The sequence below is a fragment of the Stenella coeruleoalba genome (genome assembly GCF_951394435.1).
Source record: "Stenella coeruleoalba genome assembly, chromosome: 13".
Taxonomy (NCBI): Eukaryota; Metazoa; Chordata; class Mammalia; order Artiodactyla; family Delphinidae; genus Stenella; species Stenella coeruleoalba.
The window spans coordinates 2,415,851-2,442,650 of record NC_137159.1 but is presented as its reverse complement, the minus strand read 5'-3'; the positions used below and the strand labels follow the sequence as shown (position 1 = coordinate 2,442,650).

At 51.2% G+C, this 26,800-nt stretch overlaps 1 protein-coding gene across 2 annotated transcripts in view; it reads right to left on the bottom strand.

Annotated features, from left to right (window-relative positions):
* Positions 1-26,800, bottom strand: part of UXS1 (UDP-glucuronate decarboxylase 1) — a 73,923-nt gene that overhangs the window by 13,710 nt on the left and 33,413 nt on the right. For both annotated transcript variants that reach the window (XM_079940415.1, XM_079940416.1), the window contains exons 6-9: positions 18,686-18,866; positions 7,360-7,464; positions 4,591-4,650; positions 1,679-1,800 (exon numbers count right to left, since the gene is read on the bottom strand). In XM_079940415.1, coding sequence (XP_079796541.1) covers positions 1,679-1,800; positions 4,591-4,650; positions 7,360-7,464; positions 18,686-18,866 — 468 coding nt within the window. The remainder of the gene's footprint in view (positions 1-1,678; positions 1,801-4,590; positions 4,651-7,359; positions 7,465-18,685; positions 18,867-26,800) is intronic.

The window sequence follows — 26,800 nt, the reverse complement described above, 5'->3', positions numbered from 1 at the left end:
CGGGATTCGTGGGGCAGGTGTGCTGAGCAGAACCCACAGATTACACAGTGCTGCTGGCCTAGACCCGAGCTTCTCAAAAGGTGCTGAGCCTGTATCCGAAAGCAACCCTCGGACGTGACACTGTGACAGGGAGCAGTCTGTGCACTGTCCCCCGTGAGAAGCCCACTGTCACCCTAACCACCAGGTGACTTTTGCACACAGGTGACATCATCTGCTGGGGTCCCTGGCGGGAAGCCCAGGCAGACGGCCCCCGCAGCAGAGGCCTTCTGCAGCAGGCGACACCCTCCCGACGGCCACAGCCGGCCAGCCGCACACAGGGCTCCTAGAGGATACATTATGGGGAGCACCATCTATGCGTGCCTCTCCCAGACCTGTGTGAGCAGAAATGCCAACGCTGACATTCCCCAGGTGTGGAGGGAGCTGTGATCCTGCGCTCACGAGCTGGACGGCACTTACGGATCCCGGGTCAGCACATACGCAGTGGAACCCACACCCTGGGTCCTGGCATCCAGTCAGTGCTCAATAAATGTTGGCCACGCTGTTACTAAACACCATAGTTATCATGAGCTCATACCTTAGGTAATATGAATACTTACAACATTATTAAGTTATACTGCTCATCACTTAGTAAGAACTGAAAGTTCAATAAAAAATGTCCTACTTGCCCGCCAGCTTTAACTACACAAAAACTCACTAAGAAATACACCCACAGACTGAGAGCAGACAGCCGAGAACCCTACTGATTTCTGTCCCCTCACACACTCGAGTTAGTTTTCTTAGGCACCAACATACACAGAGGCTGTTCTGTGTACCTGGGAGACCATCTCATTCAACTTTTAGGTCAAGATATTCCCGGCTCCAAAATGATATAGTTTGTCTTTTCTAGAACTGATTAAAATAAATGGATACTACAAGCCAACTGCCCAAAGTGGCTTAGAAAACAACCAGTTCTGCTCCTGGCCGAGAGCTAAGGCAGAGAAACCTAAACACCAATACCTACCTCAGCACAGGGTTATTCTGTGGTCGTCATACTGGTATTTCATTAAAAACGTAAGAGAAAAAAGTCTCTGCCAGCTGCCCTCCAAAAAACAAACAAGGCGCTCAGTGCCCCCAGCCCAGCCATGAGCTCTCAGCACTGGGTGCCCAGGCAGGGTCCCCCATCACACAGAACCCGTGGCCAGCTGACCTCCGAGCTGGCCGGCAGGAGGAACCCTCGGCCTGAGAGGGCTGCTCCAGGATATGGACGCTTGCTCGTCTCTGAGTCCCAGAGTGTGGCCACCACGCCTCTGTCAGCAGCCTGTCGTGGAACCACCCCCGTCCACGGTTATTCATTTACACATCCCTCCAAGGGCGTGTCTGTGAGGGTCCCAGAGCCGGTCAAGCACAGTGGATGGCCTGGCTGGGCCCCATCTGGACGTCTGACTGGCCCCTGCACAGCCCTCAGGCAGGCAGGACAGGGCCCTGTGACCGATGGGTCACGTCTCCGGAGCAGACAGTGGGGAGCTCTCAGCTGTCGGCTCCACCTGCCCCAGCGTGGGGGTGAGCGAATCTGTAACCTGGAGAGATCCACAGGCAGGCGCCAAACGGGGGCAACGCCCACCCCCGGGCAGGGCCGGTCACGGCGCTTCATTCCAGCACAGGCCTGTCTACACCGCCAGCCCCGCAGCGGGTTGCATACCTGCTTCATGTAGGCATAGCACATGGTCTCGGCGACGCGCTTGCCTTCGTCGTAGCAGGCTCGGGGTCCTATGGGATTCACGTGGCCCCAGTAATCCTCGGTTTGAGGGTGGACTTCAGGGTCTGCGGGGGGCGGGGTGGGGGGAAACAAGAAGGAAGTGCTGTCAGAGTCTCCCTTTGTTCACGTTCATACACTTTACGAACAGTGGATACTGATGGTGCAAAAGGGAGCTTGTGAAAGACCAAGGTGAACATCTCACCTGGAGAGATACCTATCAGAGGAGCACCTTCAGCGCCCCTCGGTCCACCTCTAGTCTAGCAGGACACGCTATTCTGACCGCTCGTATCAGTGATGACAGTTTTTACAGGAAAAAAAATTAATTAAAAGAGCAAAGTCTCTCGATTTTAAGTCTCCCCCCTCCTGTAAACTGTTCTTAACTTTTAGATTACTATACAGACTAAATTAAACATCTATGTGAAAAGACATACGGTCCAATTTCACGTTTATAAAATATAGAATTTTATAAAGCATGGATTTATTGAAAACATTTTAAGAGCCTCTCTCTGGAACAGAATGGCTTTCACCTATGCTGTCACCAGAACCACCTGACAGCCTCAGTGACACACCTGAGGACCTGGTCGGCCCTGGTCCTCTAAGCAGGAGAATGCAATGCAAAGAGCTCTTTCCCCAGCACGCACTGTATACGTCCCAACGCCTGCTTTTTTGGTGTGTAAATCAGTCACACTTTAAGATGTACCAGAGGAATGGACTATCTAAAGACACCTAGTCACAGATTATTATTTTTAAAAATATTATCTTGACTTTTTTTTTGGCTGCGTTGGGTCTTCGTTGCTGTGCGTGGGCTTTCTCTAGTTGCGGCGAGCGGGGGCTACTCTTCCTTGCAGTGCACGGGCTTCTCATTGCAGTGGCTTCTCTTGTTGCAGAGCACGGGCTCTAGGCACACGGGCTTCAGTAGTTGTGGCACGTGAGCTCAGTAGTTGTGGCTCATGGGCTCTAGAGCACAGGCTCAGTAGTTGTGGCTCACGGGCTTAGTTGCTCTGCAGAGTGTGGGATCTTCCCGGACCAGGGCTGGAACCCCCGTCCCCTGCATTGGCAGGCAGATTCCTAACCACTGCACCACCAGGGAAGTTCCTAGTTGCAAATTCTTTTTTTTTTTTTTTTTTAACACAAGTGCATTTTTGGAATCAATTAATACCTGATTTATCCGGTACAGCAGGAATTTTACACAACTATGCTATAAAATGCATAAATCTTTGCCAAGAAACCTGGATAAGGTTCACCAGCCCCAAGTTACAATTCCTTTCTGCTTATGTCAGAGCTGAAGCTCGTGGGCATGACGGGACGTGAGCCGGGACAGGACAGGACCCAGACTTCTGCAGCTGCCGCTGTGCTTAAAGTTCCCTGAGAAGCAGAACAGCTCAGAGACAAATAGGCCCCGAGAGAAGAAAACCAGTGACGGGACTTCATGTGGATGTGCTGGTGACGCGAGACATCTTCAGGGATTTCTGCCAAGGGCTGGGCAAGCTGGACTCCCAGAGGGAGACCCTGAACGTGGCAAAGGACCAGAAAGAGAAGGGTGGGCACTCCGGGCGGACAAGCCCGAGGTTCACGACACACAAAACCACCTTGCTACGACAGAAGCGAGGGTGCAGAGGGACACCTCGTCTGGACCCTGTGTCCCCTGTTCAGCATCGGGGAGGCCGGCAGACCAGGCACGGAACCCACAGGAGGTGGGTGCCTGCAGACCGGGGCTGGCGGGGCCTCCGTGAGTTACCCCGACGTCACAAGCCCTGAAGACCGCGAGCTGCCGTCAGAGATGCAATGCTGAGTCGGGGGGGGGGGGGCGGGGGGAAAGACGTCAGGGGCCTGGATGGGTGCCGCCAGCGCTCTGAGGCGGCGACAAGGACGCAGCCCCGACAGCGTCGGCACCGATGCTGCTGGGACATGTGACAATGGGCCGCCCAGTGCCACTCGGGGACCCGCTGGGCCTCTGCAGAGGCTGGAAGCAGGGAGCAGGGGGACGGGGAATAAAGGTCCCCCTGCGTGCCCCACTCCCAGAGCCGAGGGGGAGCAGGTGGGAGGGGGTGGTGGGTGCTCTGCCTTCCCACGGGGGTGGCAAAGAGCAGAACTGCATCAGTAGAACTGCTGCCTCTATGGGTTTTTTCCAGCTGGTTCCCTTATTATTATTTTTTATTTTTATTTTTTAAAAGGCATCTCTTCCCACATTGCCTTCTCACTTCCTTTCCGCGACAGTAACGCAAGGAGAAAATCGCATCGCAGTAGCATCTGGCTTCTGCCGCGTCAACTAAGCATTTCTCCAGAACCCTGCGCCCAGCAGGCGGGGCTGAGCTGGAAGCCCCATGAGTGGACACGTGGTCCTCAGCCCTCTCCGGACGCTCACTTTCTCAAGGCCTGTGGAGGGCAAAGCAGGCGCCTGCGTTTTCTGGCTCCACCTACTTAAGACTCTTCCAGAACCCATCCTCCTACAGGTGAGGCAACCGGCACACGTCTCCCCAGCGAGCAGGCTCTGAAGCCGACCCCTGAGCTCCCGGCGGGGTTGGGGGACCCTGCTCTCACTGGAGCAAATGCTCCAGCTAAACTGGCAGAGTCCCCAAGGATCTGACTTCTGGGGCACCTGTGGAGCAGACACTTTTGTGGATTGGTAAGTGGCGGGTGCTCTCGGGCAAAGTGACACGACACCGTCCTCAGGGGGTGGTCCTTCAGCAGGAGAGAAAGGCTCGCCCCAGCCGGAGGAGGGAGCCCCTTGCTGCCATCTGCTGGAGAGCAAGAGCCAGCCGGGCCTTCCTGGAAATGGAGTCCAGACTCACTGGTCCCTTCTGCGCCCGAGATGGGATGCAACCGTCCAGGGCGCCGGAGCGACACCCACTCACCTCCGTACACCTCCGAGGTGGAGGCCAGGAGCAGACGGGCTCCGACTCGCTTTGCCAGCCCTGCAGAGAGACAGGACACCGTCACCTTCGGGGAACAGGGAAAACACGTGTGCACACACTCATTTCTGTAGCCACTTTAAGCATTTTTTAGCGTTAACTGTATCTGATCACCCGTGCACCTTCAGTTACCCACTCTTATTGCATCTACTTTGGAACCAAAATTAAAATAGTAAGGAAAGCACGAACGAACCTCCAGAAGCACAGTATTTAGCTGGACACTTGTAACTATAAGCAGGGCCAAATGCAGAGTCTGGGTTTATTCTAGGTCATGACTTGAGGAGTTTCATAAAGATTCCTTCGCCCGAACGTACCACCCAGTATTTCGTCAGGTAACTCCGCCCCACCCCCGCAGGGAGAAGGCAAGGCCCCTCGAACCTTAGCGCCCCCCTCACTGTCCCCCTCAATGGCCGGCCTCCTGCCCCCACTCCCCACACGCCCCAGGCATCTCCAACTGCCCCCGAGCCCATCTCCTGTCCGGGCACCTCCGCCCCGCACCCTCCCTCCCTCCTTTGAAGTCCAGCTTCCAGAGCATCTTTTCCAGAGCAACTGGCCACATCCTCGTCCTGCTCTGAACCGTTCCCGGGTTCACACCCCTCCATGCAGAACAGACTAGAGCATCGTCACCTGCAGTGCTCAGGTAAGTCCTCCAGATGCTCTCACAGTCCCAACACAGCAGGCCCTGCCCCAGGGAAACCCACTGCCTGCACTCAACCCCCTGCTTCCCAAACAACTCCCCCACGGAGCCTCTGTGCACAGACGCCACAGGGCCGGCCGTGCCACTCGCCGGGCACTGCTCAGGGCAGAGGGCCAACTCGGGCTGTCAGGTGCACCGGAGGGAGAGCTCAGGGCGCACGCCAGCTGTGGGCATCCCGGGGGTGTCGGGGGGCGAGACAGAAGGGTCCCAGCGTGAGTGCATAGGAGCATCTGGCGGGGAGCCCTGAGGATGCACAGCAAGAACAGAGAAGAGTGCTGGTGAAGGTGCAGACGCCACGACGAGCTCGAGGACAACGGCAAAGGGGCTGCAGCTGAAGTGGAATCTGCAGGCTCACGGCACTGCAGGCCCATCTCCCGTGTTCCCACCCCACAGGCGCCGGCCAGACGGACCCCGCCAGACCCACTGCTGCACAGAGACAGTGGGAGTCCCGAAGGATCCGGAGATCTTTTTTTTTTTTTTTAATTAAACTTCCAATGTGAGAAAAGCGTAGATTCAAATGCAGTTGTTACAAGTAATCCAGACAGATGCCCTTCGCCCGGTTTCCCAACGGTAACAATGCGTAAGAGCAGCACATCATCACAGCCAGGATACTGACAGGGATACAGTCACAGAACACCCCTCACCACGAGGCCCCCTCCTGCGGCGAGGCCGGTGTTTGCACTGAAACTGGACAAGGTTTCACCAAGACGCAGCCACGCTCAGGGCCGGCAGGGGGTGACGCCGCAGAGGGAGGGCCCCCCAGGCTCAGAGGACCCGCTCCAAGTGCGGAAGAGCTAGTGACACTGCACCCAGCTCAGAAAACCGAGTCCCACTGGGTCTCCTTCCAGCCTGGCCATTGTCCCCCTGCAGCCTTTGTCCACGTCGCCCCTGGAAGACCCTTCCCCACACCCCCTTCAGTCCTCCAGGCCGCCTTCACTCGTGCTTCCAGCCCCAGCCCGAGCCTCCACCCTGGAGCTCTAAGGGCACTTCAGGGCGCCTGCTCTGGGAACCTGTCCGTCCCCCATGGTCGCCAAGCCCCCGAGTGTAATCCTCATCTGAGCGCCCCCAGTGGACGGGACGGGTGGGAGGCAAGTCGTCTTTCTAAAGAACTCCGTGCACACGAGGCTGTTCCCGCACTGCGGCTGGCTCTGTGGAGGAGGGGCTGGGCGGCTGGAGAGGGGGGGCAGGCGCTTGCAGTGCCAAGAACGGGGCATCTCCACCAGGCGCACCTGTGAGCACAATCGGGCTCTGTCCGTCCGCAGGCCGCCGCCGCCTCTGAATCAGAGGAATCACCCTTCCCTTCCTGCACAGCCCGCTGCCCCGAGGGCTTAGTGTAAGAGACGGAGCTCGCATCCCACCGCCCTTCACGTCTGTCTCCCAGCTTCGCTCCAACTAAAACGCAGCGGAACCTGTCGTAAATGTTCCTTATTAAATCCACTTTTTACTTGATATTTAAACAAGTGGTTCCTCTCTTCCACTTTGCACTTAACCCAAACCCCTGGTTTTCTAAACCTGTGGGAACTGAAGCCCACGTGTACACGGCCCAGACTCTGGGCCTCAGGCCAGCTGTCTGTGGACTTGCACGTGCGGCACCTGGGACGGTGCTCACGCCCTCACCTCCCACTTCCAGGGCGAGTCCTGCGGTCAGTCCAGAGCCAAGAGCTCAGTCTCCACCACCCCATGAGGGGCGCTCTCCCCATCCCCCCGGGGGCAGCACCCGAACTGCGTGGGCTCAGTCCACCCGCCCCATCTCGGATCAGAGCCGCCGAGGCTCACATGCCACGAGTCCCGGGAAGCGCAGGAGGGGAGGGCGGCCGCTCGGGGCCAGGGGATGTCACTACCGCCCCCATGACAAGTTCCGATGGCAAAGCAAGTCACACCGAGGGCCCGGACGGAGACGGGGGGTGGGGGGCGCCGGCCGAAGACCAAGCTCAAACTGGAACACAACAGTCAGTGACCGACGCTGGACCGAGACACCCCGACAGCAGATGCAAGATGAGGGGGCCACAACTCACCCAGCATGTTGAGCGTCCCGATGGTGTTGGTCTTCAGCGTCTTGATGGGGTTGTACATGTAGCTGGGCGGCGAGGCTGGAGACGCCAGGTGGTAGATCTGGTCCACTGTGGGGGCAAAACCACAGCTGTTACGTCCACGGAAAACACTGACCGACTGAACTCCTAAGAATCAGACCGTGTAGTCACGTTTCCTTCTTCTTACAAACTAGTTTATGTGTACGATGGGAAGAACTTTAAACAAAAATAGAAAGTCTCATTAATCTGGAACAGAAACGTGCCGGCCCCTGACGTGGCCTGTTCTCCTCTAATCAGAAACGTGGCCTGTTCTCCTCTAATCAGAAACGGTCTGATTACCAAGCTGATTGCTTTCTGAGACGATCTGTCCCAGATAAAGCACTCAAATCAGAAGGCAGACTGATTCTTCAGACAGAGTTAAGCATGAATATTTAATAAACAACATTTAAAATTTATAAAACAAAGCTAACACGAAGTGCACAAAAGTCTGGGAGAAGAGGGCCTTTTGCTCTGTTTTTATTTGTCCTGCTATTATAAACAACAGACCCAGAGGTGACAGTCAGAGGGTGGTTTTTAAGGCCACGAATGGTGAAATGTTTGGATTCTGCACGACTCCCCTGGTGCACACGTAACCGCTCTAATGTCATCGCCTGCGACCCTCACTCCCCAGGGTCAGGCGACCCCTGCCCCACAGCAGAGGCCGGCACAGCCGTGTCCCCTGGGGGAGCCGTCCCTGCAGACACAGTGTCTGTGATGCCACCCACTGCGCTACAGTCAAGGAAAACCACCCCCGCTGAGGCCAGCCGGGGGACGGGGTCCGAGACACCACTGCCAGTGGGACCCTCCCTCCCACACGGCTCGGCCCCGACATGAGCGCCTGCAGGGACCCTGCCCCTCCACCCTTTGTCCCCTTGCCCCCGCATCCTCTTCCCAGCCAGGACCACTGCTGTCCTTTGAGGTCAGGGCACCTCAGGAGCCAGGTTTCAGAGATGATGGGTGGAACAGGCAAACTTGGAAAAAAAAAAAAAAAGTCCCCATGATGAATTCTGCAGAGACCAGCCCCCGACCAAACACTGCCCAACCTCCCCACATCACACACCCTTGGCCCCCTGAAAGTCTTCTGTCACCCCTGGGGTGGCGTGGGCATCACTGCAGTACCATCCAGGACCCGGGGCTGTTTCCCGACACATCCACCCCAGGGTGAGCAGCGGACGATGCTTTCTCATCCTCAGACTAGGAGAGGCTAGTATTCCAGGCAGGGGGCTTGGTCTCCACTCAACTCACCCCAACGATCACGGTCTTTCAAGCCTTAGGGTGTCTGGGGGACAGAGGACACGTGAGCCACCAGGACCTGGATGGTTCTGTGCACACGGCATCTTTGGGAAGGGGTTCTAGGTGAAGACAGACTCATGGTATAACCTGGTAACTACAGTTTTTCCTACACCAGGACCATACACCACAGGAGGCAAGAATACATGTACAAGGCTGCAGGTCCCGTCTTCTGGGTGTTTACTGACGTGGCTTCTTGCTTTGCTAAGAGCTTTCCAGCAAACTCCTGATGGGATTTTTATTTTTTTAAGTCTTTTTATTTTAAAAACAATACTCTGCAACATCATCTCCAACAAAATCTCAACAGCCTTTTTTTTGCAGAAACAGAAAAAAATTCATCCTAAAATTCATATGGAATCTCAAGAGTCTAAATAATCAAAACAATTTTGAAAAAAAAAGTTGGACTCCCATTTCCTGATTTCAAAACATAGTACAAAGCTACAGTAACAAAACAGTGTGTTACTGGCATCAAGACATAAAGACCAATGGAACAGAATAGACAGCCCACAAACAAACCCTTCTGTGTATGATCACACAATCTCTGACAAGGGTGCTGAACCCACTCAATGGAGAAAGGACAGTCTCTAGCAAATGATGTTAGGAAAACTAGATATCCACATGCAAAAGAATAAGACTGGACCCTTATCTTACACCACACACAAAAATCAACTCAAAATGGATTAAGTACCTAAGTATAAGACCTAAAGTAATAAAACTCCTAGAAGAAAACATAGTGGGAAAGCTGCATGACACTGAATTTGGCAAAGATTTCTTGGATGTGACACCAAAAGCAAAGGCAACAAACGCAAAAACAGACAAATGAGACTACATCAAACTTAACTTTTCTGCCAAGATCAAAGGGCACAATCAACAAAGCAAAAAGGCAACCTATAGAATGGGAGAAAATACTTGCAAATCACACATGTGATAAGCTAATATCCAGAATATATGAAGAACTCCTACAAATGAACAAAAAATAAATAACAAATTTAAAAATGGCAAAGCACTAAACATACAGTTCTCCAAAGATGATATACAAATGGCCAACAAGCGTATGAAAAAATGCTCAATGTCACTTATCAGAAACATGCAAATCAAAACCACAATGGGTATTACCTCACACCCATCAGATGACTACTTCAAAAAAACAAAACAGGAACAGAACGTAACAAACGTTGTTGTCAAGGATGTGGAGAAGTTGGAACGCTTGTACGCTGCCGGTGGGAATGTAAGTGCTGCAGCCACTGTGGAAGACAGTATGACATTTCCTCAAAATGTTAAAAATAGAATTAATATATGATAAGACATTTCGCTTCTGGGTATACAGCCAAAGGAATTAAAAAGCAGAGTCTCAAAGAGATATTTGCACACCCATGTTCACGACAGCATCATTCACGACAGCCAAGACATGGAAGCCGCCCAAGTGTTCACAGGCAGATGGACCAATAAACAACATGAGGTAAATCCAAACAGTGGAATATTATCGTCTTAAAGTGGAAGAAAATTCTGACACGTTACAAGACAGATGAACTTTAAGGACATTACTCCAAGTGAAATAAGCCGGTCACGAGACAAATGCTCTAGGACTCTATTAGGCACACGAGGTCCCTAGAGCCGTCAGGTTCACAGACAGCGAGTACCGACAGTTCGCCGGGGCTGGGGGACGGGCTTACTGTTTGGTGGGTACAGGGTTTCAGTTCTGCAGGATGAAAAAGTTCTGGGGCTCTAGTTCACAACAACGTACTTCACACTGCTGGTTAGTGCACTTAAACATGGTGACGAAGGTAAAAACAGAAAAAGAGGCTTAGGAGCGGTGAAAGCAAACGCAGAAAGGGGATCAGTGCCTTTACCAAAGCGGAGGTGGAGATGAGTAGTTCTGGTGTGTGCATTTGTTCCCCCACTTTCTACCCCCGACCCTGCCAGCCGGTAGAGGATTCTCCTCAGTCCTCACTCTGCAATCAAAGCCTCCCAGGGAAGCTTCTGAATGAAAGGTGCCCGGACCCCTGGCATCCTGCCGCAGACGCTCCAGGCGGGGAGACCCTGGACCTTTACTTACATGTGTATTATTTATGTATTTTGTAAAACCACGTTTTAAAACTACTGGGTTGATTTAAAAACGGAACCCATGCTGTTCAAAGAATAATCTTTTCAAGAAACTAAAAAAACACAAAACCTTTTAAAATGGTTTACAGTCTGTCCATATGGGAATTCATTGAAGGGGTTGATCTAATTAAGAGGAAAATTCTGTGACTGCTTTCTGACCCCCAGAAGTTTTTCGGAGCTGACACACAGATTTAAAAAAAACCAAACAAACAGAAGTTCTATGCAAATTGTAAATTAACAAGATAGTTCTCACAGAATCCCGTCAACCTCAGCTGACGACAGCTCTGTAGGTAAGGGGCTGGATCAGTTCCCGCCCACCTGCTAAAAGGCCCAGGGGCTGCAGGGCGTCCCAGCAGCCAGGGACACCTCGTCACTCCCCACCACTGCCGAGCAAGTGGGGCTGCGCTGGGCTCCAGATGGGCCTGCAGAGCGAGGGCCACGGCGTGGAGCCTGCCCAGCACCCCTCCCGGTTCACAGACCCCCGGCAGGGCTGCAGACGGCGTCAGTCAAGGCGTGTGGGCTGTGACCTCCTGGCACGAAGGATTCACCACTGGTTTCACACTTGAGGCGACAACACATACAGTGGGAAAAAATAGGAAACGGCATCAAAGACAGAGGAAGAAGGGCAACTTCAGAGAGCGCAGTTAAAACACGAGCAACCTCGCGTGCACCCTCACCCCCGCCAGTGCGATCCGGGTCAGGACCTCACGCGGTCGCCGCTCGCGGCCCGGACCTCGGGGTCCCAATCCCTCCTCCTGACTCAGCGAGGGCTCCACACGCGTCCTTCCTCACGCTTTATCCGCACACGGCCCCGCTCTCTGCAGGACGGCAGCCTAGAGCACGTGCAAATGTAGACTCCCGGGCAAACCCAGGAAACCTGCAACTGGAAACAGCCCCTGCACGGCAAGGCTGACGTGAGAGCAGTGCTCAGTGGGGTCGGCCAGTGTCGAGGGGGGCTGCACACTGGGGGCTTATTTCAGCCGAAGGCCGTTCCATCTGGTGTGTCGTGTTTTCCATCATTTGACAGCTTAGCCCAGCGGCTGTCCCCACCCACCGCAGCTGGAAGGACCAAGACACTCCCTGTAAGACCATTCCTTACATTGATTTAAGCAGCGCCTCTTTCCTACGAGGCTGTCCTGCCTACAACAGTAAGGACAGCAGCTCCAGTGCCCGTCCCAGGAGGACACAGCGCCAGTCCCTGACAGAGTCTTCTGGAAGGAATTACGACGAGGAGAGAGGGGCAACTTCAGAACAAGCGTAGACGATCAGCCACAAGAGGTGCTCGGAAACTACGAAGAAACTTAACAGAGCAGCAGGTGAGCCCTCCAGCCCAGGAGAAGAGCCCTCAGAGCCTGCCAGCTGCAAGCACGAACTGCACCAACAATGAGCGGGACGTTCAAGCATCCCAGCTGCGGGACGAAGGACGGCACGGCCGTTCGTGCTGGCCGTCGGCCGCCAAGTGACCCTCCGGAGGCCCTGTCCCAGTTACAAGGCTGAGTGCAGGAGCCACAGCTGGGAAGAGAGGAACCTCGAGAAATGAGCCTGAAAGAGCGCAAATTAATGAGACTAACCAGTAAAGCAAACACGTGTTCTCCGTTTTCACATAATTTCCTTAAATAGGTTCAAAGCAGCATCCTGGCAGGTCTCGGCGTGTAATTTTTATGTCGGGGAGAGGATGGGCCCAGGGTGGGGTGGCCGCAGCACGCTGGCCCCCGTGAATTCTGATACAGAAGGATCACCGGGATACAGAAAGCAGAAAATCAAGATTCAGAGCAATATAGAAAATGCTACTTTCTCTACCCACAGGGGAGAATTATGAGTACCTAGATGTGTTAACTGGGCCACATAAAGAGGCTACAGATGGGGCTTCCCTGGTGGCGCAGTGGCTGAGAGTCCGCCTGCCGATGCAGGGGACGTGGGTTCGTGCCCCGGTCCGGGAAGATCCCACATGCCGCGGAGCAGCTGGGCCCATGAGCCATGGCCGCTGAGCCTGCGCGTCCGGAGCCTGTGCTCCGCAACGGGAGAGGCCGCAACAGTGAGAGGCCCGCGTACCACAAAGAAAAAAAAAAAAACTGCAGATGAACAAAGAAATGCTAAGAGCAGTTTCCTGAAGGTGAGTTGGGACCTGGGAAGACTGGAGACGGAGGCAAGAGAAAGACCTTTCACGGAATATCTTTTTAATTAAAAAAAAATTGAACCATATAATTATACTGCCTATTAAGCATATGTTTAATCTAAAAAAGATCACATTTAAAGAAATGATTGGATGCTAGTGAGAACAGAGTATTTCTGGGTATTCCTCCTCTAAAATTCTCTTCTTTTTTTTGTTTTCCAAATTTTCTGTAGCATGCATGTATTACTTTTATCATCAGGAAACAATTGTCTTTTGAAATGAGAGAAAAAAATTAAGATTCTCTTCCATGTTATTCTTTTTCAAATACATAAACACGAAACCCAGTTCTTTCATTTAGTTCACAATATTTTTAAATTTCTGAGATTTCTTCTTTGACTTGTGTTATTTAGAAGTATGTTGTTTAATCTCCAAATACTTTGTGGTTTTCCATCTATCTTTCTGTTATTGATTTCTAGTTTAATTCCACTGTGATCTGAAAGTACATTTATATAATTTCTACTCAACTATTTTCCACTCTAGTAACAAACGTAAAAGGCTGTCAAGGTGTCCTTTCTGGGCCAGAATGTGGTCAGTCTTGGTAGGTGCTCCGTGTAGCTTGAGAAGAATGTGTTCTCTGTTGTTGGACGAACTAGTCTGTACACGTCCATCACATGCCGCTGATCAACGGTGTCGCGAGCATGTCCTCACTGATCTTCTGCCTGCGGGACCCGTCCATTCTGGCGGGCGTGTCGAAGTCCCCAGCTATGACGGTGGTTCATCCCCTCCTCCGTTCATTCCATCAGTTCTGAGCTCTGTGAAGCGCACACACAGGCAGGACCGTGACGTCCTCCTGGAGAACTGACCCTAGTCAGGATGCGCTGGCTTTACCGTGGTAGCTTGCCTCGCTCTGCGCTCTAGTTGGGTCTGAAGTGAAGACAGCTGTCTTCTGATCCGTGTCAGCACGCTTCACCTCTCTCCGTCCCTTCCATCTATCTGTATCTTTATATACAGTGTAGGTTTCCTGCAGAAAACAGTTGGGTCCTGTTGTTTTTTAACCTCTATGACGATCTGTTTTTCAACTGGTGTATTTAGAGCATTCATATTTAAAGTGATTATCAATAGACTTGGATTAATATCTACTATATTTCTAGCTATTTTCTACTCATTTCCTTGTTCTTGTCTTCCACTCTTCTGCCCTCTCTCATTTTATCTGAGCATTGCAGATGATTGCGTTTTCTCTCATCTTTTGGCATATCAATTATACCTTTCAAAAAATCCCTTTAGTGGTTTTCCTATAATTTACCATATACGACTGACCTACAGGCAATGAGGTGCCTCATATAACAGAGTATTCCCAACTCCTCCTCTATCTCTGGTGACACTACTGTCATTCTTTCATTTATAATGAGCAGTAATCACCCAAGAGCTGCTACTATTATTCTGAACTGTTACCTGTTAGATTAAGAAAAGTGGACATTTTAATTTTGCCATCACTTACTCCTCCTCTAAAATTCCTTCTTTCTTTACGCAGATCCGAGTTCCAGACCTGCATCACCTACCTTCTCTAAAGGACTTCTTGGAACACTTCCTGCAAAGCAGGTCTACAGGGGACAGATTCCTCAAAGTCTTTATTTCTCCTTCACACTCGAAGGATAAGTTCACAGGATGGTGAATTCTAGGTTGGCGGGTTTTTTCCTTCAATTACTTAAATATCTCCCTCCACTCTTCTCTGCACGGCTCCTGAAGGTAAGTCTGTGTGATCGCCATCCTTGTTCTTCTGTGGGTGAGGCGTGACCCGTAGCCGTCTCAGCTTCCTTCAAGGTTTTCTGTTCATCAGTAATTCTCTACAAGTTGAATGCATAGATTTTGGGGGCATATCCTGCCTAGTGTTCTCCAAGCTCCCTCGGCCTCTGGTGTAGTCCGTGTCACTAACTTTGGAAGATTCTCAGCCATCCTTACGTCACACGTTTCTCCCGTTCCCGCCTTTCTTCTCCTTTGGGAATCTCCCTGTGTGTGCGTTACACCTTCTGTAATCTGCCCCCACTTCTTGGATATCCTGCTCTAGATTTTTTTTTTTTTTTTTTTTTTTCGGTACACGGGCCTCTCGCTGTTGTGGCCTCTCCCGTTGCAGAGCACAGGCTCCGGACGCACAGGCTCAGCAGCCATGGCTCACGGGCCCAGCCGCTCTGCAGCATGTGGGATCTTCCCGGACCGGGGCACGAACCCGTGTCCCCTGCATCGGCAGGCGGACTCTCAACCACTGCGCCACCAGGGAAGCCCCCAGCTCTGGATTTTTATGTTTTCTCTTTGTTCTCGACTTTGGGAAGTTTTCACTGACACACCTTCAAGCTCCCTGTCCTTCTCCTCGGCTGAGACAAGCCCATCGAAGGCCCTCTTCATTTCTCGCACAATGCTTTCTATTTTGGGCATTTCCCTTTGATTCTGAGAGTTTCCACCTCTCAGCTTCCATTACCCACCTATCCCTGCAGTCTGCTTTTCCCACCAGCATTCTTTGCACGTTGACCATAGTTACTGAAACGGCCCTCGTGGTAACTCCAAGTCTCTGCCACGTCCGACCGGGTCTGATGTTTGCTCCGCCTCTGCAGACTGTGTTCGTGCCCTGGAACACGCCTGCAGTTCTTCGCTGAAAGGCACACATGCTGCACCAGGGGTGGGAGATAACGGGCCTCCGGCACGAGGTTCGAGCTCACTGGCTGGACGCAGGCTGCACTTGCTGCCCTGAAGCCCTCGGGGTCAGAGGCTGTACCTCCACCCCGTGCCCCTGCTTGGTGTCCCCAGCTGTCCCCGAGTTTCCCTAGAGACCCCTCCTTACCGGGGCCTGGGCCCATGCTTCCTCTGCTTCTTGTCACCCTCGGGGTCTCCACTGAAGGCCAGGGAGCCCCCTGGTCCCAGGCCCGCGTCTCCTCTTTGTCGGTCAGGCCCTGGGGGAAGTCCCCCTGACAGGCCTTTGGGGGAAAACAGGGTGCTCTGGGCAGATTTCAGGAAGGCTCGTTTCCCCTCCCCCTGCTGGAAAGCTGATCGTCACTGAGAACCTCGTGGGGCTCCTGGAGGTGAAGCTCACTACAGGGCCCCCAACCCCCAGAACCAGGGCCCGGACTCAAGGCCCATCCACGCTGTCCCTGCCCGCGGGCAGCTCCCACCCGCCCGCAGCTGCTTCCACCCCAGTCAGGGTTCTGTGTCCACCACCATCTCCAGCTCCCAGGTGGCCGTTTGCCCCGCGACCTCCGCCCCCTGCTGGGGCCGAGAAGGGCCGCGGGTCATCCGCTTGCTCATCCTCCCCGTTGTGAGGACGGGAGGGACTGTTCCGGGGTCCCGACAGGTCAGAACAGACACCTGAAGTCCATCCAGCCCCCCGTGAAAACGAAGACGGCTCCTCCCCACTACGCGGTGCTCCGTGCTCCCTTCTGCTCTGAGAGCCCAGTCACTGCCCGCTCTCCTGTGCTTCCCCGGGGCCCCCTCCCCAGACAGACGCCCGCCCGTGTCCACGGAGCCGTCCTGGGCCGCAGCTCAGCGATCACCACCGTCCCGATGGCCTGGCGTCCACCCCACAGACTACACACACCCTCTACCCGACCCCGGCTTCTCAGACACCTCCCAGTGTCCTGAATGGGTGGGTGGGAAGAATAGGTAAATTTACCCCTTCCAGAGCCAGTTCGCAGGATGGGTTCAACATCTGAAACTTAAACGCTGTGGTGGGCAAAATCCAGAGTTCTTTTAAAGCAACATGAAATCCGATTAACTTATCTCAATAATTACTTACGATTCCTTCCAAAGCAACGATTTTCTCCCCCAAACATCTAACCCAGACAACACAGAGGCCTCCGTCGTAAGCCCCGTGACAACAATGCTTCCTGTCTGATCGTTTCATAATTAATTACACGAGGGGGCCCCTGGGGTCACAGTGCCATCTCAGCCCCGACGTGAGTTACCGCGCCCACAGCTAATCTTCCACATCGACCACCACGTCCTGAGCCCAGACAACGGTCACTTTCCCATTGGAAATATGGAAAGAGAATAAACCATGATGGCTACACTTTGAAAATAACAAGAGGAGGAAGCGTGTGCTTAGCGAAGCTCTGCTGGGATGCTGCCAGGTCAGGTGACACCTCTGCTGCCATGTTAAAACCCACACCTGTCAGCCCGGGAAACAAACAGACCAACACAATCCCGCAAAACACTTGCCAAAGCAGAAAGACATTCCTGCTGTGCTGTAAATATCAGATCCACTAAGGCTGCTTCTATTAGGAAAAGGCACCCAGAGAGTAAACACCGGGTGTTTGTACTTTGTTACACGCTCTCACCACGCAAAGCAGGGGGGCGGGGAGTGAGTAATTCATGCCATCGAGCTAAGTTCAGCTGTGACTGGGACCTCAGTGGGTAGGACGGATCACCACCTTTGAAAAGCACAACTGTCCCCGAACCATGGCCCTTCCACGCGAGGGGCTCAGAGTCCGGCGGGCATTGTGGGACAGAGCGAGGAGGCCGGGACAGGCAGGAGCAATCTGGCACTTGGAAGAAGCCCGCGCACTACAGGGGGCGGGGGAGTGAGGGGCAGGGAGAGTGGTGTGTGCGTGTGCGCGCGCGCCCTCTACGTGGAGTCCAGCGCCAGAAGCGGCAGAAGCGGCCTAGAACAGCTGTGGCGTCAGAGCTCAAAGCACACAGCTGAGCTGCCTCTGCGGCTCAGTTTGGTCGTCTACCTAAAAGGCAAAAGCCAGGAGGGGCCGGCGGTTTACTAAACAGGCGCCAGAGGAGTTAACATCCTTACGATGAAGAACTGCTTGGATTTCCTCTGGGAATTAGCATGTTAGAAAATATGTACACCAAACCATGGGTTTTCTACCAAATTAACAAACTATTTTTGTTAGTAGTTTTTCAAGGTAGCGCTCAAGGCTACTAACAGACACCACCGAGCAACGAAGGAGACGTCTCAGTGATTAGCACAACTCATGTCTGGGCTCTCTACCAAGGACGTAAAGCTCGAAGATATTTATAATGAAGCACTGGAGCCTGTAAATACGGGGAAATTCACATAAGCTGCGGCGTAGGCACCAGAGCACGGCTCAGTCAGTACACGAGCTCTGCAAGGCTCCTTTCATGCGTGGGGAGGAGGCCCATGATGCGGGGCCGTGGGAAAAGCAGCGCCAGCCACCCCTGCAGTGTGTGTGCGGCCCCACCAGCCCCACCGCTGGGCAGCCGCCTGGCTCCAGGCTGCACGCGCCACGTGCAGGCGGGTGTAGCCTCCCACCTCAGGGCTGCAGCCAGAGCCAGTGAGGAGGCACGTGAGGTGCACGTCTTTTGGGGACCACCATGCAACCCACCACCGCCCCCCAAACCTGATTCCTTTAGGGTGGCAGAGTTACCGGAGGGCTCTGAACTCTGACACGGAGCGTTTCGGTATGAGCCCAGCATCCTCCATCAGCCAGCTGCCTGGAGGCTAGAAGTGACTCCCCCCAGCCGGCAGGCATCAGACTGTGAGGCCACCGGGACCGGGGGGCCCTGATCGAGCCCCCCCAACAGCCCTAGAGGCTCGAATGCGGGGCTGCCACGTGACAGCGAATCCAGACTCCCCCGTCCTGGCTGTTCTCCATCACAGGGGCCAGGGCGCCTGGGACGCAGTGAGACCATTTCCAAAACAAGACAGGGCCTCCGCATGGCCGAGGCAGCCGGCGTCCCGGGGCCGCCGCCCCGTCGAGCCTGCCCACCTGCCCGCCTGGCACCAACCGGCACGGGGCGGCCCTCGCTCACCTTCGATGTACAGAGGCTCCACCACGTCGTGGTTGATGAGCTCGAAGTTCTCGTGGCCGATCCAGTGCTCCACGTTCCTCTTCCTGCCCGTGAAGAAGTTGTCCACCACGGTCACCTCGTGCCCGTCCATCATGAGCTTGTCTGTGAGGTGGGAACCCACGAAGCCCGCGCCTCCGGTGACCTGCGTGCGGACAGCAGGGGAGGGTGCGGTGAGCACCCGTGCGAGCGAGGGGTCCCGGTGCGGCCTCCACTGAACACAGGAGGGGGAGGGAAGGGGGACCGGGAAGGTTTCAAAGCGCATCTCTTCTCACTCCAGAGCAGGGAGTCGAACCTTCCGGAACTTCTAAGCAGCCTGCAAATCTAAACTGCCGCCACTAGACAACACAGGAGAATAGTAGTCACGAGTTTCAAAATCTGACGTTATTAAAAGGTCCCTGTTTCACAGTGCATCATGGGATACTGAGCATCACCTACGTGGCTCTAATACTTTTAGAATCACTTTCTAAACAAATGATCAGCAACATGCATCTATCAGTGAACTACCAAAAACAAAGGATGTGATACTGAAGCTGGACTCAAAAACCTCATGAAGGGGAGGGAGGGAGACGCAAGAGGGAAGAGATAGAGGGATATATGTATAGCTGATTCACTTTGTTATAAAGCAGAAACTAACACACCATTGTAAAGCAATTATACTCCAATAAAGATGTTAAAAACTAAAAAGAAATTTTTTAAAAACTAAAATAAAATGGGGAAATGATGAGTAAAACAGAAAAAAAAACCTCCTGAAGAACTAGTATCTTCCAAATTGTTTATAAGAACAAATTAAGCCATAGACACTGTGTGCAGACCAAGGCCCCGAATGATTAAGTTCCACTCTTTGGTTTCCTAGTGTCGGCAACCCAGCCAAACAGAAGTAAGGCAGCTCGGGGGCGGGGGGGGGGGCCCACGAGGGGAAGATCACCACTCACGTGCTTCTAAAACTTAAACCCACCAAATGTGTAAAGGCAGTTATGACTGGAAAAAATTTAAACTAATAAAAAGACTTTATTCAAATTAAATAGTGTCAGTGGAGGGGTCTAGATCAAGCGTATTTTGTTTTTGGAGGATAGGAGCGAAAAGAAGAAACCCAGAAGACAGACGTGGGATGGGAAACCACATTCTCTGCCTTTCCTGCTCTCCCCTCCCCTCTGCCTTCTGCTCCTTCAAAATTCACATTCACGTCACCCTCCTGTTCCAAACAGAAAGAATTAACAGTAGAGAAAACACCCACTCCTTTTAACCTAAAGAAAAAGCACCTTAACATCTAGGTCTATGGTTTTAAAACATTTAATCTGCCGTAAAGTCCTCTGTTCACATAAAATCTGACATGTAATTCCCATGTTTATTGCAGGCAGGAGCAGAGCAGCCTGGGGGAGAAAAGGCAGATTGGGGGAGGGGGTGGGTAAGACCAGCCCAAGAAGAGTCATCCGTCCACCACCACCGAGAGATGTGTGAGCTCGGATGGAAACACAAATACAAACACTTAGAACATGCATGGCTGAGAAGCCCTGATGCCCGACGGTTTCCTATCAGCTGCGTCCATTCTTTATCGGGGCCTCATGTGCTAAACCCCTCTGCTTTAGGGATGCGAACTGACATCTGGGGGGGTGGAGTTTGGGGCCAAGATCCCCAGATCACCAGAATGACGCAATCAGCCCAGCCGTCCTCATTTCATATTCTCTCCGCCACCTGTCGACTCGTCTGGTGTGTGTTTTATCTTAGCGCTCTTACGCTTTACCTGTACACCTGAAGGATGATTTGAAAAAATAATTTTCTGGAAAAATAACTGGATTTCCAATCTGGCTCACCACTGGTGATTACCTCACGGGGCAAGATTGCATTTTATCTCACCTTTGTTTTATTGCGTTTTCCCAGTTTTTAAATCAGAAAAATTACATCTTTTTTTTCCTTACAAATTTTATTTTGTATGTCTCAAATTGTGGACGTTATATGAATATTTCTGCAAAAAAAATACATCTTTTCAGAAGAAATTTAACCCCTCTTAATGTAGCTCTATTATCTATATGCAAACGTTTCCTAAAATAAGACGTTCTGTAGCTTGCTAACTTTATCTCTGCACCTAAAATAACTGGTGAGGCCTGGAGCCAGCAGAAACGCAGGGCATTAAATCATACACGATGGCTGCCAACACTTCATGAGTCTCTGGTGACAAAATTGCTGGAAGCACCTTAGCCTTTCTTAAAATAGATTAAAAAAAATTTTTTTTCTTGAATAATTCCTTTCTATCTAAAATACTTAAGATTTATGTAACCTAGCTGGGTGGTTATAAAATGTTTCTCGGGCTTCCCTGGTGGCGCAGTGGTTAAGAACCTGCCTGCCTATGCAGGGGACACGGGTTCGAGCCCTGGTCTGGGAAGATCCCACATGCCGCAGAGCAACTGAGCCCGTGCACCACAACTACTGAGCCTGCGCTCTAGAGCCCGCGAGCCACAACTACTGAGCCCACGTGCCACAACTACTGAAGCCTGCGCGCCTAGAGCCCAAGCTCCGCAACAAGAGAAGCCACCACAATGAGAAGCCCGCGCACCACAATGAACAGTTGCCCCCGCTCGCCGCAACTAGACAAAGCCTGCACACAGCAATGAAGACCCAACGCAGCCAAAAATGAAAAGATAAGCAAATAAATTTTAAAAAATTAAAAAAATAAAACCAAAATAAAATAAAATGTTTCTCCTAATCAATTTCACCCCTTTAGGAAAGCATTTCAAAAAGAAACAAAACGGGCAGAAGCTTAGCACTCAGGCAGCCTCCTCAGGAAAATAACCGCTGAACGCAGGCCTTTGAGTAACAGGGAGCAGACGGTGGGAAGAGAACAGACCAGGCCGCGCACAGCTTTGCTTGGCTCTGCAGTCCGTGACCTCTGCCCCGTGTGCTGCTTGTTCTTGTCGGGGCCAACAGGCAGCTGGCGGGTCCAGCTCAGGGCAGCACACAATCTCATGCCGCCCCGTCCATCAGCAAAAAAAAAAAAGAAAAAAGGATGTCTTTCAGAACAAAACTCTTCTCTGTGCGAAGGCGTCAACAATTACTGAAGAGGCTTTAAGTTGCAGCAACCATATGCCAGCCTTGGGCCCCAAATGACTCGGGATGTGACTTAACCTATGAGGCGGCAGATGAGTCAGACACTGGGCTCGTGGACTGTGGTTATGCGTGAAGCGAAAAGAATTCGACAGTGCCCAGCATCACAGGAAAACCATCCCACGTGGAAATGACAAGAACTCTAGCAAGGCCGTGCAGGGTTTGTACATCTGCGCACAGCTTCAGATTTTCTGATCACTCTGACGTGTGGCCGCAGGGAGATTAGGAAAATCAGCTTTTCTTTTCACTGATGTATTTCTCAATTCATGCCTAAATACTTTGGGTGATGGAAATCACCCAAAAGATGGGTGTACAACTGGCTTTAGCGTCTACTCAGGGTGAGGCTTAGTAGCCACCCCAAAAGGCAAGAGACTTCCTGTAACTTCTAGAAGAAAAGGGAGATTTTGGGGGGGAAACAGTTTAACAGATTCACAAGTGTTATTCTGGTGTTTGGGACGCACGATCCTACACTGGACATGATGGCCAAGAACAGACACCTCTGGGTCCTAACCACTGATACGCCAAGGTCACAGATATACCAGGAGCGCCACAGACCTGGTGAAACGGGACAACCACAACAGGAGAAAATTAATTCAAAAGCCAATATTTAAGTGTCTGGATTTTGTCCTAAGGGCATACAGCAGATACGGAAACATGTATCCATGAAAATCTGCCAAAATTTAATAAGAACCGTGAGAGTCTGGACACGTGAGCCCCAGCTCACTCTGTCCTTCCACCCTCCACCCAGTGCAGAGCCGGTGAGAGTGTCAGGTGTGGCCAAAAATAGGGGCTCCCAGTGAAAGACGTAGCATCTCCCTAGGAAGGGCAGGGCCCCCGCATTCCACATTTCTCGTCCCCTTCGGCCTGGACTCCTGACCCCCGAGCCTGATGGTCGAGCGCTCCCTTCCCCCAACCAGCTCCCACCCCCGACTCGGAGCAGAAGCTCCGCCCCAGGCATGGAAGTCTGTAACTGATGAGGCGCTACTGATCTCCCTAAAGGAACTGACTTTACTTGGAAGAGACAGTGGGGAAATTCAAGCATAAGGGAGATCAGGGTGGCAAGCAGTCAGGAGGAGGCTGGCAGCTCTATGATAACAGCTGGTTTAGAAGACGGAACCGGGGAGAGACCCAAGAGCCTTCCCGGGTCAGAACAAACCTCCAAGACTGGGCTCAAATCTCCCTCTGCAAAGGGGCCAGAATTTAATTAGGTAAAAGGGAGGAGCAATTTATAATGCAAAGCCCTGACGAAGGACAGATCACCCCACCGGCCAGTTATCAGAGCCTACCACACAAGGCCGACAGCTCAACAGAGCGATCGGGGAAGGAGACCGTGACAAGGGCCCTGCTGGAGCCACCGCCCTCCAGGTGACCGTGTCCACTCCCGAGGCTGCAGCCTCTGAGCAGCGGCCACCAGGCCTTCGCACTCCAGGGGAAACAGACGTCACCAAAGTAGACCAGCCAGGCCACCGAACAAATAAATAAGCAAACCAAAATAAAACAGGCCTCGGGGAAGGGGGCAGTCAGGATCCAGAGCTGCTGCAATGAACTACCCAGAATGTCTAGTTTTCTACCAAAAATGTCGAGACGTGCAAAGCAACAGTTGCATGTGACTCACGCACAGGAAAGCAACCCGGCAACAAAACTGCCTGCGGGACCCAGGTGATGGATTCGACAGTCTCCAAAGCAGCCACCACAAATACACTCAAAGAGCTGGAGGAAACCAGACTAAGGAAGGAAGAGACAAAAAGAGAAGTTAGAAGACAGACAGATGGGAATTCTACGCTGACAAGCACAGAAACCAAAAAGAAACGTGGGCCAGAGAGATTCGACAATCTTCTGGATCTGGAGAAGCACAAATCGGCCAACTTGACGCTGGACCAAAGGGGCTCATGCTCCGTGAAGAACAGAGAGAAAGGGCTTCCCTGGTGGCACAGTGGTTGAGAGTCCGCCTGCCAATGCAGGGGACACGGGTTTGAGCCCTGGTCCGGGAAGATCCCACATGCTGTGGAGCAACTAAGCCCGTGAGCCACAACTACTGAGCCTGTGCGCCTAGAGCCTGCGAGCCACAACGAAGAGAAGCCACCACAGTGAGAAGCCCACACACTGCAATGAAGAGCAGTCCCCGCTCGCCACAGCTAGAGAAAGCCCGCATGCAGCAACGAAGACCCAACGCAGCCAAAACTAAATAAATAATTAAAAAAAAAAAAAAACAGAAAATGAGGAGAGTGAATAGAGCCTCTGGCAAACATGAGACGCCAATAACCACCCCAACATGTAACGGGAAAAAGGAAGAAAGAGGAACAGAGAAATGCTCAAGGAAATAATGGCTGAAACTCCCCAAACTGACGAAACACAGTAACCTACACTTCAAGAAGCTCCACTAACTCCACGTAGGAAAATGTAAACACAGGTAGACGCATGCAGACACGTCACACCAAAAATGATGAAAACCAGAGACAAAGATGAAGTCTGAAAGCAGGTGCACTGGGTTGAACACTGTCCTGCAAAATGTATGTCCTTCTGGGAACCTCAGAACGTGACCTTATTTGGAAGCGGGGCTACTGCAGGTGTAATTAGTTCAGGTGAGGTCAGAGTGGATCAGGGTGGACCGTGAGTCCAGCGTGAGACATGGGGAGAGGAGCGCTTGGTGATGGAGGCAAAGGCTGGGGTGATGCCCCACAAGGCAGGGCTTCAGGGACTACTGGCCGCAACAGAGTGCAGAGAAAGGCTGGGAACGACTCCAGACAGAGCACAGCCCTGCCGACAACTTGGATTTACACTTCCAGCGTCCAGAGCTGGGAGCTCCTGTTGTTCTGAGCTACGGGGTTGGTGGAATTATTACAGCAGCCGCAGGAAACCGAACAACAGGAAAAGAGAATGACCCCTGAAGCGCAGGGAACCCCAGTGTGACTCACAGCTGACGTTTCATAACAAATGATGAAGACAGTAGAGAGACACTACAGCCGAGAATCTTACAGACACCAAAGGTAACTTAGAGAGATAAAAAACAGAGAGGTAAGAAGTGAGAGAATTCATTGCTATCAGACCTGCCATACAAGAAATACTGAAGTCTTCAGGCACAAGGCAGACGATACTGGGGGGTGGGGGGAGAATAAAGTAATTGAGTAACTATAAAAGGCAATATCATTGCATTTTTTCCCCTTTTCCTCTTAACTGCTTTAAATTTAAAGACCAAACTACTTAGCACAACAATGTGGACACATTTAAAGCCAAAGAACTATACACTTAACAATGATTAATAAATTTTATGTTATATATATTTTACCACAACAAAAAAGAAAAAGCCACTTGAACAAAATAATATATATAATTATATTATTTATCCTTTTAAAATACAGAAATATATTTGGCAACAATAGTGCAAAGAAGGTAGGTGAGAGCTAAGTTGTTTGCAGTAAGGAAATGACACCAAAGTTAACTCAAACCCACAGGAACAAATGAAGGTTGATAAAAACGTTATAAAAAGGTTAATGTAACAAATTCCATAAATATATCCTTTCTCTGCTTTATTCACTCAGCTTATTTAAAAGATAAACTTGTATAAAGTAATAATCGTAACAGTGTGTTGGGTTTGTAACATGGATAGAAGTAATACACAGAACTAATGTGGGGGGCATTTCTACACCTCACTGGACCACGGTATAAACCTGGAGCAGAGTCATGAGTTAGGGCATATGTGGTGAGCACTAGAGCAACCAGGAACAAAACAAATTTTTGGAATACAGCTAAAAAAAAAAAACTAAAGGAATTCGAATGTTATACAAGAGAAGATTTACTTAATGCAAAAGAAAACAGTAATGGAGAACAGAGGAACAAAGATGTGAGGCAAACAGAAAACAATGAAGTGGCAGAAATAAAAATCAACTATGTCGAAAATAACATTAAATGTGAATGGATTAAACAATTACTCAAAAGGCAGAACACTAGAAAAAATAAGATCCAACCACACGCTGTCTAACGAGGACACTGTCGACTCGAAGATATAACGCGCTGAATGTGAAAATATAAAACACAGCATAGAAACAACAATAAGAAAGACGGAGTGGCTACAATGCTATCAGACAAACTTTAAAACAAAAAATGTTCACAGATAAAGAGGGGGCATTTTATAAGGATAAAAGGGTCGATCCATCAGGTGGATATAACAGTTACAAACATTTACGCACCTACAACAGAGACCCAAAATACATGAAGTGAAGTTGAAAGAATCAGAGGGGGAAACAGAATTCAACAACAAAAACGGCAAACATCAATACCTCATCCTCGATACTGGACAGAGCTATGCGGCAGATTAACAAGCGAATAAAGCACTTGAAAAGCACGATAAGCCACCTGGACCGAACAGACACCTACGGAGCACTCCACTCAGCAGCAGCATGGGACACAGTCCTTTTAGGAGCACATGAAGTATTCTCCAGGAGAGACTATGCCCTAGGCCATAAAACAAGCCTCAACAAATTTAAAAGGATCCAGATCGCACAAGGTATGTTCTCTGATACAAGGGAATGAAATTAGGTATCAGTAACAAAGATATCTGAGAAATTCACAAGTATGTAGGAATGAAATGACACACTCCCAAGTAACTAATGGATCAAAGAATAAATTATAAAGGAAATTAGAAAAGACTTTGAAATGAATGACAATGAAGAAACAGCATTCCCAAAACTTAGGACATGCAGCTAAAGCAGTGAAATTCCTGGAAAGATACAAACTACCAAAAGTAACTCAAGAAGAAACAGAAAACTGCATAGGTTTGTAACAAGAAATTGAATTAAGCCTAAGTGCAGATGGCTTCTCTGGTGAACTTCACCAAACATTTAAAGAAGACTTACAGTTGACCTTCAAACAACTCAGGGGTCAGGGGTGCCAAACAACCACACGGTGGGAAATCCAAGATAACTTTACAGTCAGTCCTCCACATCTGTGGTTCCACATCTGCAGATGCAACCAACCACA